Raw genomic sequence first — 12575 nt, forward strand, 5'->3', positions numbered from 1 at the left:
TCGTGAAATCAACTGTCGGGAGGTCTCCTTTCGCGAACCGAAGACATCGGGAGATAGCAAAGGAATTGAATCGCTGAAATTCAAGTTACTGGTGAGTGAGGAGGCTGATTCAATTAAAATTTGAAGAATCTCTTTTGTGATTATGATGTTGTGTGGGTTGCAGAGTGTGATTTTGGGGTTAAACATAGGACTTGTGGCGAGTGTAGATGACCTAAAAAGATCTGAGATTTGATCAACTTACTGAACTCCAAGAACAGATTCATCATAGTATCACAAAGCTTGGACCACTCAAAAGCTCTCCATTTCGCTTGCGATGAGGATTCTATTAAAAGTTAGTGTTCGATTTGTTTTGTTTTGTTTTTTTAAAAAAATGGAAATTGTAAGAAGAAGCTAGAAGCTTGCAAGAAGAAAACAGAGGAATCTTACTCAGATGAATCAGCAGGAGACGATGACATTGAGGTCTTTTTTTCAAGAACTCATGTTTTTTTCTTATCACATCTATGTCTTTTTTTCAAGAACTCATGTTTTTTTCTTATCACATCTTAGGTACTATTATGTGTTGCTGAACATAGGAAACCCACCTAAGCTCTTTGACTTGGACATTGACACTGGCAGTGACCTCACTTGGGTTCCGTGTGATGCTCCCTGCAACGATCCGTGTGATGCTCCCTGCAACGGTTGCACTAAGGTCACACCTTTTTGACTTTGCTTTTTTTAGTATGAGTGTGTGTCATACCATATCTTGAATCTCTATTGCTATCTCTTGCCCTTGCAGCCTCGTGATAGTCAGTACAAGCCCAATCACAACACTTTGCCTTGTTCCCACCTCTTGTGTTCTGGCCTTGACCTTCCTCAGAGCAAACCTTGAGATGACCCTGAGGATCAGTGTGACTACGAAATTGGGTATTCAGATCATGCATCCTCTGTTGGTGCTCTCGTTTCTGATGAGTTCCCTCTCAGACTCAAAAATGGCTCCACTATGCATCCCCACTTGACCTTTGGGTTAGTTTTCGAAATTCACAAGCTGTCGAAATCACTTGTTATCATGATTCTTGAATGAGTTTCTTCTTGGTTGCAGACTCTTGTGTTTTCTTTTAGTAAAAACTATAAGACTGGACCAGCAGAGCTTCTCTTTAATGACAAGACCACATGTGTCAAAGGCATTAACTTCATTTTCGATAGTGGAAGCTCCTACACTTACTTCAATTCCGAAGCATACCCGGCGATTCTTGATCTTGTAAGAGACAGTTTCGATTAGTTTTTGTGTGTTTAACCACGTCTTATGACTGATTTGGTGTGCCATGCATCTCTTGTAGATAAGAAAAGATTTGAAAGGGAAGCCTTTGAAGGACACAAAAGAAGATAAAAGCTTACCGGTGTGTTGGAAAGACAAGAAGCCTTCGAAAACAGTACATGATGTCAAGAAATACTTCAAGACGATTACTTTACGGTTTGGGAGTCGAAAGAAGGGTCAGCTGTTTCAGATTCAACCGGAGTCATATCTCATCATCACTGTGAGTCTCACATATGACCTGTATGTATCCAAAAAAAAAAAATATATGACCTGTATGATCCATGGCTGAGAGTCTGAGACTAAAAGTTTGTGTGTTGTCTTTTTCAGGAAAAAGGAAACGTGTGTTTGGGGATTCTAAACGGAACTGAGATTGGGCTTCAGAACTACAACATCATTGGGGGTAAGTAAAGAGATATTACCAAGTTTGTTTTATGTTTACTTTGACATCAAATGTCTTACGGCTATGTGTGTGTGTGTGTGTGTGTATGTCTGTCTGTGTGTGTCTGTTTGATAGACATATCATTCCAAGGGATAATGGTGATCTACGACAATGAGAAGCAGATGATTGGATGGATTCCTTCAGACTGTGACAAGCTTCCCAAGTTCTGAATTCTGCTTTGCCTTTCTTTCTTGTTGTTGCTTCCATCAAAGCTATAATGCAGTTTATTCTTTCTGCCTTTTTTGTAAACAGTGTGGGTCGAGATGATGGAGGAAATTTGTCAGAGGAGGAGGCTTATCCGAGAGGCTTTGGTTTGATAGGAGAGCTCTTCTCAGGAACTGATGCTTCTAAGAACAAGAAAGATAGAGAGCTTTGACACAAGAAAAGAGTCCTCCTTTTTAGTAGTGAAATAAAGATGTTCGGTTATGCTGTTTTCATAGAAACAAGGAATTTTTGAGTATTTATATATACCCCTTGTGTATGATGTATGTCATCAGAAATCATAATACTAAAAAAGTTTAAACAAAATTTTTAATTTCTAAAGTAGATGTTGGCTGAATCTGCAAAACGTGAATAACATGTCACTTCCGTTGTAGTTACTAGTGTCCCTGTGAATTCTCCCTGGTTGCTGAAACTGTAGTCCAAAACAATTTTTTTCTTTGTGAATAATGTGCATGCTTGTTTTATTAACCCTTATAAACAAGTTTATGTGTTTTAGAAAAAAAATTCACAAACCCTTATAAATGATTTATAAGCCTCTATAAAATGTACTTCATAAACAATTACCTTTTGAAATTCTACAAATCCTTATAAATGATTTTATAAGCCCTTATAAATAATTTTAAATATAAATGGTTTCTAAACTTTATAAAACCTTTTATGAATTTTATAAATGTTATAAACCCGTATAAATTATTTACATACCTTAATAAACCTTATAAATTATCTTACAAGCCTTATAAATTGTTTTATAAGTCTTTCTAAATGGTTATAGACTCTTGTAAATAATTTAAAAACTTTATAACTGATTTCTTTTATAAACATTTATAAACGGTTTATATACTTTATAAACATCTTTATAAGACTTTATAAATGGTTTATATACTCTTACAAATAATTTATAAACATTTATAAATAATTTACAAACTTTATAAAGGATTTATAAACCCTTATAAATATTTTAAAAGTATTTATAAATGATTTATAAATCTTCATAAATGATTGATAAACATTTATAAATTATTTATAATCCTTATAGAAAACTAAGTTCAAGTTTGTTATACATATCCTTATAGACTGATTTTATAAACTCTTATAAATGAATTATACATCAATTCCATGGCACATGCGGACAGCAAGCAAGGTTCCACCGCTTCAGAAATTTTACATACCTTTATAAATTATTTTATAATCTTTTATAATGGGTTATAAATTTTATAAAGAGATGATGATACGTGGCAGATTCTGAAGCACATGCGGACAACAAGCAAGGCTCCACCGCTTCAGAAATTTTACATACCTTTATAAATTATTTTATAATCCTTGGTAATGGTTTATAAATTTTATAAATTATTTTTATATACCCTTATAAATTATTTACATACCCTTATAAACCTTTATAAATTATTATACAAACCATTATAAATTGTTTTATAAGGCTTTCTAAATGGTTGTAGATTCTTTTAGTTGATTAATAAACATATACAACTTTTATAATATCCCTTATAAATTCTATTATTAGACTTTATAAATGGTTATAAACTATTTAAATGTTTTAGAGTTCTTGTAACTAATTTATTTTATCTTTATAAACCATTATAAATCGTTTAAGCAGATATATTATTTTCTGTTTTATAAACCTTTATATATATATATATATATCTCTTAAATTTTAGATACTTTTGAAAATGGACATCTTAATAGCGTAAACATGAATAAGTGCACTTCAGAGGTGGGGAAAGGTCTGTATGGGAATATCCTTTTGCTGTTGCTGGTATCAATATGGCATCATGCTCATTCAGATGCTGGATCTTGAAGCAGTTATATAGCAAGAATCTACTTACCTACCGTGATTGTAATAGATATATAACCTTGTAAGTTAATTTATAAACACTTTTAAATAAATGTATAAACTCTTATAAATAGTTTATAAGTTCTTGTAAATAATTTTATAGACCTTTTTAAATATTTTATAAACCTTAATAAAATGATTATAGATTAGTTATAATGGTTTATAAAATGTTTATATATTAGTTATAATGGTTTATAAATTATTTGTAAGGAATTATATATAATTTATAAAGGTTTATAAATAATTTCTAAAGATTTATAGATCATTTCTAATGGTTTTTAAGTTATTTATAATGGTTTATATATATTCTGGTCTTGATGATCTTGCAGCAGCCTGCAAAGCAATGGAAGGTGTAGAAGTAATTAATGGCCTTGGGTGCAAAGATATCTTGCTCTTCCTACAAGGTAAACAGCGAATCAATTCACAAACCCTTAAAAATGATTTATAAACATTTATAAATTATCAATAATCCTGTATAAAGCCTTGATGATGGGGAAGTTTCCAGCTGCATCCTCCTGCATCCTCGGAATGTTATAAGAATCCCTATGAAAATAATTGTTTGGCTATGATAACTCCACAAAGGAATAGAAGCTTCATCAAACTAAAGACGAAATGAAAAAAACAAACCAAATTTAAGAACTTAAAGTACAAAAACACACCATAAAAAGTCAACAAGATCTGGAGTTTGTCAATACAAGCATAAAAAAAACCTGCAACTGGTAGTTGAGGTTTCCTTTTTGAACAAAAAAAAACAGAAAAGGAACTCGAATGACTGAATTGGTTAACACACTCTCAGTACTCCTCCTTCTTCCTCATCCTCGTACCCACTTCTTCATCAGCAGTTGTGTCTTGGTATTGCTGGTAATCTGAGACAAGGCCGTTCATGTTGCTCTCAGCTTCTGTGAACTCCATCTCGTCCATCCCTTCACCAATGTACCAATGCAAGAAAGCCTTCCTTCTGAACATAGCTGTGAACTGCACACTCACACGCCTGAAAATACAGCGAGGGCATCAATCAAGCTATTAAATGTTGCAAATTCGAATTGCTATACAAAACAGTAACCAAATCAAGTTCACCATCAAGACAAAGCATATCAACTATAGATGTAAACATCTAACACCACCTGCTGACTTCCTTATCTTTGTCTTATCCTCACACATCTTGTGATAAACCTTGAGACCCTTTGCTTATAGCAAAGAACTTGTACTTCGGTGGCCTGTAAAACTTTACCAGACCTTGGTACCTGCAGCATTTCCATTCTCAGACTTTACTGAAACATGTCCCTCCACTTCACCAAGCCTCCTACCCTTGCTTGATCTTGCTATAAGCACTGCAGGAGCTGAACTTCTTTTGAAAAACAATATCTCTGAGACAGCCCAACAAAACTGAATTTGATCTCTTTCAATAGCATCCTTTGAAATTTTCTGAATGAGCTTTCCAACAACCAGATTCTAATAAGCCACTGTCCACACGTTTAGTTGCTTTTCCTGGAGTGTTAAGACTTTGCACGATATGATCTACAGCTCCACCTTGCAAAAGTAGCTCCACCTTGAACTATGTCTTTTCTTTGTCTGCAAAATACATGTCATGACACGTCTGTGGTGTGAATCCTCAGTAACGGATGCGTCCAGACTGACTGATTACACAACTCTTCTTATCCCACAGCAGCTGAACTCTTACACTCCAACTGTTACCCTTGCAGTTCATATACGATCAAAACCTGTAGCTTAACCTCGAACCTGTTGTCACCCATCTGCTCTTGAACTTCTCTACTTTTCTTTCTGTACTGAACCGAATCGGATTTCCTTCCATGTATGCTGCTTAGCATACACTTAAAACACTGTTAAACTGAACTTTCTCGAGAAAACCATCCCAAAATAAACATCATTTTATTATGTGTGTGCGTTGAAGATAAACTATCTAGTACCTGAATGAGAACTTGCTTCAGTGTCATTATCCCATCAGCTAAATTCCAGTCTCTGATTCCAACTTTCTTAGCCAATTCTTGAACAAGGACGAATCTATCGTGTTCCAACAACTTTCTTGAACACGGACGAATCGAGAGAGAGAGAGAGCTAGAGAGAGAGAGAGAGAGAGAGAGAGAGAGAGATCAACACTCGCCTGAAATCATAGGAAGAGACACCTGCGGCTGGGACCACTCCCGACGGAGGTGAGAGCCGCCGGAGCAGCAAGGAAGACGACGACACTTTTGATCGAGGTAAGCATTAGGGTTATTTTCGTTATTTTCAATTAGTCATTTTAGGTATTTTTGAAAATAAGCATCAATTAGTGGTAAACTTGAATTGTGGTATCCAACAAAGTGTACTTATAAAATTTTCCCTTATTTGTTAATCTTTTCTTTGTCACGATTTGCGGTTTGGCGGAAAACAACTTTCCTACGAGTTTGCCGGGAATCCGAGTTTTTGTGGTTTTGGTAGAAATACACAGTTTTTGCGTATTTTTAGTTTTGGCGGGAAACTGTGTTTTTGCGGTTTTGGCGGGAAATCACGTTTTTGCAGTTTTGGCTGAAACACGTTTTTGCGGTTTTGGCGGGAAACCACGTTTTGCCATTTTGGCGGGAAACCGCATTTTTACAGGTTTTGCGGGAAACCGTGTTTTTGCCGTTTTGTCGGAAAATACACAGTTTTTGCGGATTTTCGGTTTTGGCAGGAAACCGCATTTTTGCGGTTTTGGGGGAAACCGTATTTTTGCGGTTTTGGCGGGAAACCGTATTTTTGCGGTTTTGGCGGGAAACCGCGTTTTTACGGGTTTCGCAGGAAACCGTGTTTTTGCGGTTTTGACAGAAAATACACAGTTTTTGCTGATTTTCGGTTTTGACAGAAAACCGCATTTTTGCGGTTTTGGCGGGAAAGCACATTTTTATGGGTTTGACGGGAAACCGCATTTTTACAGGTTTGGCGGGAAACCGCATTTTTATGGGTTTGGCGGAAAACCGTGTTTTTGCGGTTTTGGCAGAGAAACACAGTTTTGCGGATTTTCGGTTTTGGCAGGAAACCATGTTTTTGCGGTTTTGGCTGAAAACCGCATTTTGTGATTTTGGTAGGAAACCGCCTTTTTGCGGTTTTGGCGGAAACCCGTATTTTTGCGGTTTTGGCGGAAACCCGTATTTTTGCGGTTTTGGCGAAAACCCATGTTTTGCGGTTTTGGCGGAAACCACATTTTTGCGGTTTTGCGGGAACCGCGTTTTTACGGGTTTGGCGGAAAACCATGTTTTTGTGGTTTTGGCAGAAAATACATTTTTTGCAGTTTTCGGTTTTGGCAGAAAACCGCATTTTTGCGGTTTGGCGGGAAAACCGCATTTTGGCGTTTTGGCGGGAAACTGCATTTTTAGTTTTTGCGAGAAACCACGTTTTTGCGATTTTGACGGAAAACACATTTTTGTTTTGGTGGAAAAACATGTTGTGGCGAGAAAATGCGTTTTGGTGAAAAAACAATTACGATTTTTGTGAGAAAATGCATTTTTGGGATTTTGGCGGAAAAATTATGTTCGTAGTGTTGGTGAGAAAATGAGTTTTTATGGTTTTGTCATTTTTGAGTGACAAAATAACATTAGGTTAAATTGGTAATTTTGTAAACTATATAAAGGATATAATAGATATTATGCTATTTTGAATGGACCATCTCTATTCAAATGGTTCAATTTGGTTCAGCCAAATGGACTCTAAGATTAAACCTAAAATTTTAAAAATCATCCAAATGGATCATCCAAATGAGATGTACTTTTAGTGCCTAAACAAACAACAATCTCATTTCCATTCAAATGGATCATTCAAATGGAGAAACGAACAGGGCCTAACTATTATTTATAAGTTTATGAATTTTTATTTTCTCACTAAGACCATTTCTAACATATCTATATTTTTATCTTTTTATTTTTTTCTAAAATAAATAATTTTGAAATAGAAGCTGATTTGCTCAAATATATAACTATTTAACAGAGTTCTTCCATTTATTGACAAAAATATTTAAAAAAATACCTACAAACCTAAATACAACTGTGTAAAAGAAATCTATAATCATCTATATTTTCACTAAAATAGAGAAACAAACTGTGTATAAGAAATTTTTATTTTGGAAAAAAATATAAATAAGGTACAATGTATGTAGAGATAAAATATAAAATTCAGTATACATCTTTATATTTTTCTCTAAAATAGAGATTCATAGAGATGGTTTTACTCTATCTATGATAGTATAATAGATTTCTCTATCTTTAAATATAAAGATTAAAATATTATTTTTTATTTTTTATTTATAGAGAAATTCTATTATATAGGCATATATTAGAACACTGAATTCAATATTTTTATCTCTTTACTGTGTTTGTATCACGGATAATTGTTTTTGTATCACAGATCATTGTATTTTGTATCACGGAACAGAGAGGGGAAATGTAACATCCCGATCCCCCAGCGTCCGCCCGGGGTTATCGAAAGGGAGTTATGGACACGCGTATACCCTTTAAGGCAACCCGCCGTGTCTGTTACTGGTCCCAAGAGTCGACGGACGCATTGCTTTCTTTGAAATTCCAATCCACCCGTATCCCACTACAAGAAAACATCATTTTGGCGAGGAAAGTTAACGAGGAAATATAATCCTCGTAAATTTACGAGGAACTTACGAGGAATTTACAAAGAAAGAAGTAAACCTCGTTATTTCCTCGTAAAATAACGAAGACAATATTTAGTCGTAAAGCCCACGTAAGTTTACGTGGTCTTAACGAGGAAATACACTTTCCTCGTAAAGACCACGTAAAGATTGCATTATCTTTACGAGGAAAAGTGGAAATATACTTTCCTCGTTAAATCAACGTAAGATTACGTCACCTTTACGAGGAAATGATATACGTGAACTTAACGAGGAATTTTGAAGCACGTTTTTTTTGCTACCTACCTTTTCCTCGCAAATTCATCGCAAAACTTCAACTACCAGATTCGAAAATTTTCTATAAATATGGAAGTTTCAACATCATTTTAAACACACCAACAAGAAAAAAAAGAAAAACGTGAAAGGAAAAAAATGTCAGTCTCCGGGAATGTCTACGAGTTGCGGAGGTGGATGTATATGCATAGAGATGCTAACGGGAGAGTGACGAAATAATACATTGCGGGACTGGAGACATTTATGCATCAAGCAGATTCCACACCGCTCGCCCTAGAAAGCGGTAAGATGTTCTGTCCATGTCGGAAATGCAACAATTCAAAATTGGCAAATCGTGAAAATGTTTGGAAGCATTTAATAAATAGAGGTTTCACGCCAAATTACTATATCTGGTTTCAACATGGAGAAGGTTATAATAATTATGATCAGAATGAAGCTAGTAGTAGTAATAGCAATTTTCAGGAAGAACTGGTTGCTCTTCATTTGCATAATGAACCTAGTTACCATCAGGAGGAGCAGATGGTAGATTTTGATAGGGTTCATGATATGGTAACTGATGCATTCGTAGCTCATGATGAAGATGAAGAACCTAACATAGATGCAAAAAAGTTTTATGAAATGTTAAATGCGGCGAATCAACCACTTTACAGTGGTTGTAGAGAAGGTCTCTCTAAATTGTCGTTGGCTGCTAGAATGATGAATATTAAAAATGATCACAATCTACCTGAAAGTTGCATGAATGAATGGGCAGACTTGTTCAAAGAGTATTTGCCGGAAGACAATGTGTCTGCTGATTCTTATTATGAGATTCAGAAACTGGTGTATAGTCTTGGGTTGCCTTCGGAGATGATAGATGTTTGCATCGACAACTGCATGATCTACTGGAGAAATGATGAGAAGTTAGAAGAATGTCGATTCTGCAAGAAGCCACGATTCAAGCCGCAAGGACGGGACGTAATAGGGTACCGTACCAAAGGTTGTGGTACCTACCAATTACAGACAGATTGAAAAGATTGTACCAATCAGAGCAGACTGCTGGAAAGATGAGATGGCATGCCGAGCATACTCAGACGGATGGTGAGATGACACATCCATCAGATGCAAGAGCCTGGAAACATTTTAACAAAGTATATCCGGAATTCGCTAGCAATATCCGGAATGTGTATCTCGGATTATGCACAGATGGATTTAGTCCATTCGGAATGTCAGGGAGACAATATTCATTGTGGTCAGTCTTTCTTACGCCATACAACCTGCCACCGGAGATGTGCATGCAACGGGAGTTGCTATTCTTGACCATATTAATACCTTGTCCGAAACATCATAAAAGGTCGCTGGATGTTTTCCTGCAACCACTGATAAAAGAGTTGAAGGATTTGTGGTCAACAGGGGAGAGGACGTATGACTGCTCAACAAAGATGAATTTCACGATGCGAGCGATGCTTTTGTGGACCATAAGTGACTTTCCTGCCTATGGGATGTTGTCAGGATGGACTACACATGGGAGATTAGCTTGTCCATATTGTAATGGAGCGACAGATGCGTTTCAACTGAAGAATGGGAGGAAGACAAGTTGGTTCGATTGTCATCGTAGATTTCTTCCCATTGGCCATCCGTACCGAAGAAACAAGACATTGTTTAGGCACAAAAGGGTTATGAGAGACACTCCTCCTCCATATTTAACTGGAGAAGAAACTGAAAAGCAACTCGATTACTATGGAGCTTTGGAAACAGTTCCTCGTGGTGGTAATTGGCATGTTCCCCCTAATATGCATGATTCTTACGGTGTTCATCACAACTGGCACAAGAAGAGTATATTTTGGGAGTTGCCATATTGGAAGGATCTTCTTCTGCGCCACAACCTCGATGTGATGCATATAGAGAAGAATTTCTTTGAGAACCATGAATACAATATTGAATGTCCCGGGGAAGACAAAAGACAACATAAAATCGAGGTTAGACTTGCCGGATATTTGCTCAAGAAGCGAGTTACATATAAACAGCAATGGGCAAGTTCCTGTTCCGATATTCAGATTGTCTTCAGAAAAAAAGTCGGTGTTGTTCAACTGGGTAGCATCAGAAGTGAAATTCCCCGATGGGTATGTTTCAAATCTGTCTAGATGCGTTGAAAAGGGTCAAAAGTCTCCGGGATGAAGAGTCATGACTGTCATGTCTTTATGCAACGACTACTTCCCTTTGCTTTTGCGGAGCTACTTCCTACAAACGTACATGAAGCACTTGCAGGTACTATATTATATATTGCAGTTATTTTATATATAATGATTTAGTTTGAAATATATATGACTAATATGTGTATAATTGTTTTTGGAATATACAAGGCATTGGAGCATTTTTCAGGGATCTGAGCACCCGCACCCTTAAAGTAGAAGTCGTGGAACAGCTTCAAGAGAACATTCCCATCTTATTGTGCAACTTGGAGAAGATATTTCCTCCTGGGTTTTTTGACGTAGTGGAGCATCTAGCTGTCCACCTTCCATATGAGGCATTGCTTCGTGGACCTGTACATTACGGATGGATGTATCAGTATGAGCGAGCCATGAAATATTTGAAGGGAAAAGCAAAGAACCTTGCAAAGGTTGAAGGTTCTATAATTGCTGGAAGTTTGACGGAAGAAACTTCTCACTTCACATCGTACTACTTTGCGTCAAAAGTACGTACTCGGAAAAGAGCTCCAAGGAGATATGATGATGGTGGTGTCGCGCCAACATACACAGTTGTTGGTGTTCCAGACATCTTTAGCCAGATTGGGCGACTGGGTGGGAAATCAAAAGAGGTTTGGTGGTCGAGTGAAGAAGACACTCATAATGCACACACCTATATTCTACTTAATTGTGAGGATGAATTTATTCGTTATTTTGAAAGGTAACATAAATGGACACGTATAAATTAACACATATATATAATTGCCAAATATTAATTAATATAAAATGTGATTTTACAGCCTATTTGTTTCACAAGTCGAAGAAACATTCCCTGGTATATCCACAACTGACGTAGACAAAAGAAAAGATCAACACTTTATAAAGTGGTTGAAGAGTCAGGTATTAACTCAAACTCTTTATTCATAAATGATTTGTATTTTAACGTTCACTTTGTTTTTGCAGGTTGATTTTGACGACGATGCAGATTATCCTAAGTGGTTACATGAAGTAATTCAATCTCCACATGTAAAGGTCACCACTTCACAGATGTATTTCACACGAGGCTATACTTTTCACACATATGAGTATGGTAGACAGCGGCCGACCAGTAACTATGGAATATGTGTGAAAGGGGAAACCGATTTCTACGGTATCTTGACAGAGATTATCGAAGTGGAAATTCCAGGGATATTGAAGCTGAAATGCGTCCTCTTCAAATGTGAGTGGTTCGACCCCGTCGTCAACAGAGGTGTTCGGTTTAACAAATTCGGTGTAGTTGATGTCAATGGTGGACGAAGGTACAACAAATTCTTTATTTAACATACATGAGCAGAATAAGCTTACAACAAATTCGAGCCTTTCATCTTAGCTTCACAAGCAGATCAAGTTAGCTACCTTCCATACCCTCGGATGAGAGAATCGGGAATAAATTGGTTATCTGTGATCAAAGTTACACCTCGAGGACGAATCATTAATGGAGAAGAACCACCATTGCAAGAAGAACAGATAAATGAAGTCGAGGAACCTGAACAACAAATTGATGACATTCTTCTCATTGATCCGCATAATCATGAGTATGAAGATCTTACCGACGATGGCACAGACGAAGCTGTTGAAGACGAGTTTAATGAAAATGATGATGTTTCTAGTGATGACGAAAATGTATCCGATTGATGTATTTGTGTTTTAATATGATTGATTTTCAG

General features: G+C 36.4%; 3 protein-coding genes across 3 annotated transcripts; 2 read left to right on the plus strand and 1 right to left on the minus strand.

Annotated features, from left to right (window-relative positions):
- Positions 1-430: 430 nt before the first annotated feature.
- On the plus strand, positions 431-2121 carry LOC108808302 (aspartic proteinase Asp1-like). The gene is made up of 7 exons (XM_018580472.2): positions 431-459; positions 547-688; positions 1079-1237; positions 1317-1514; positions 1622-1694; positions 1809-1896; positions 1986-2121. Exons 1-7 carry the CDS (start codon positions 431-433, stop codon positions 2107-2109), a joined length of 813 nt encoding a protein of 270 aa, XP_018435974.1. The 3' UTR covers positions 2110-2121.
- A 2475-nt stretch (positions 2122-4596) lies between these two features.
- On the minus strand, positions 4597-5633 carry LOC130495794 (tubulin beta-1 chain-like). Its single transcript, XM_056987309.1, has 3 exons — positions 5500-5633; positions 5036-5149; positions 4597-4795 (listed from the first exon to the last, which is right to left on the minus strand). Exons 1-3 carry the CDS (start codon positions 5631-5633, stop codon positions 4597-4599), a joined length of 447 nt encoding a protein of 148 aa, XP_056843289.1.
- A 5217-nt stretch (positions 5634-10850) lies between these two features.
- Positions 10851-11599, plus strand: LOC130495796 (uncharacterized). Its single transcript, XM_056987310.1, has 3 exons — positions 10851-10951; positions 11047-11444; positions 11591-11599. Exons 1-3 carry the CDS (start codon positions 10858-10860, stop codon positions 11597-11599), a joined length of 501 nt encoding a protein of 166 aa, XP_056843290.1. The 5' UTR covers positions 10851-10857.
- The last annotated feature ends 976 nt before the right edge of the window (positions 11600-12575 follow it).

Source organism: Raphanus sativus, chromosome 6 (genome assembly GCF_000801105.2).
Source record: "Raphanus sativus cultivar WK10039 chromosome 6, ASM80110v3, whole genome shotgun sequence".
Classification (NCBI taxonomy): Eukaryota; Viridiplantae; Streptophyta; class Magnoliopsida; order Brassicales; family Brassicaceae; genus Raphanus; species Raphanus sativus.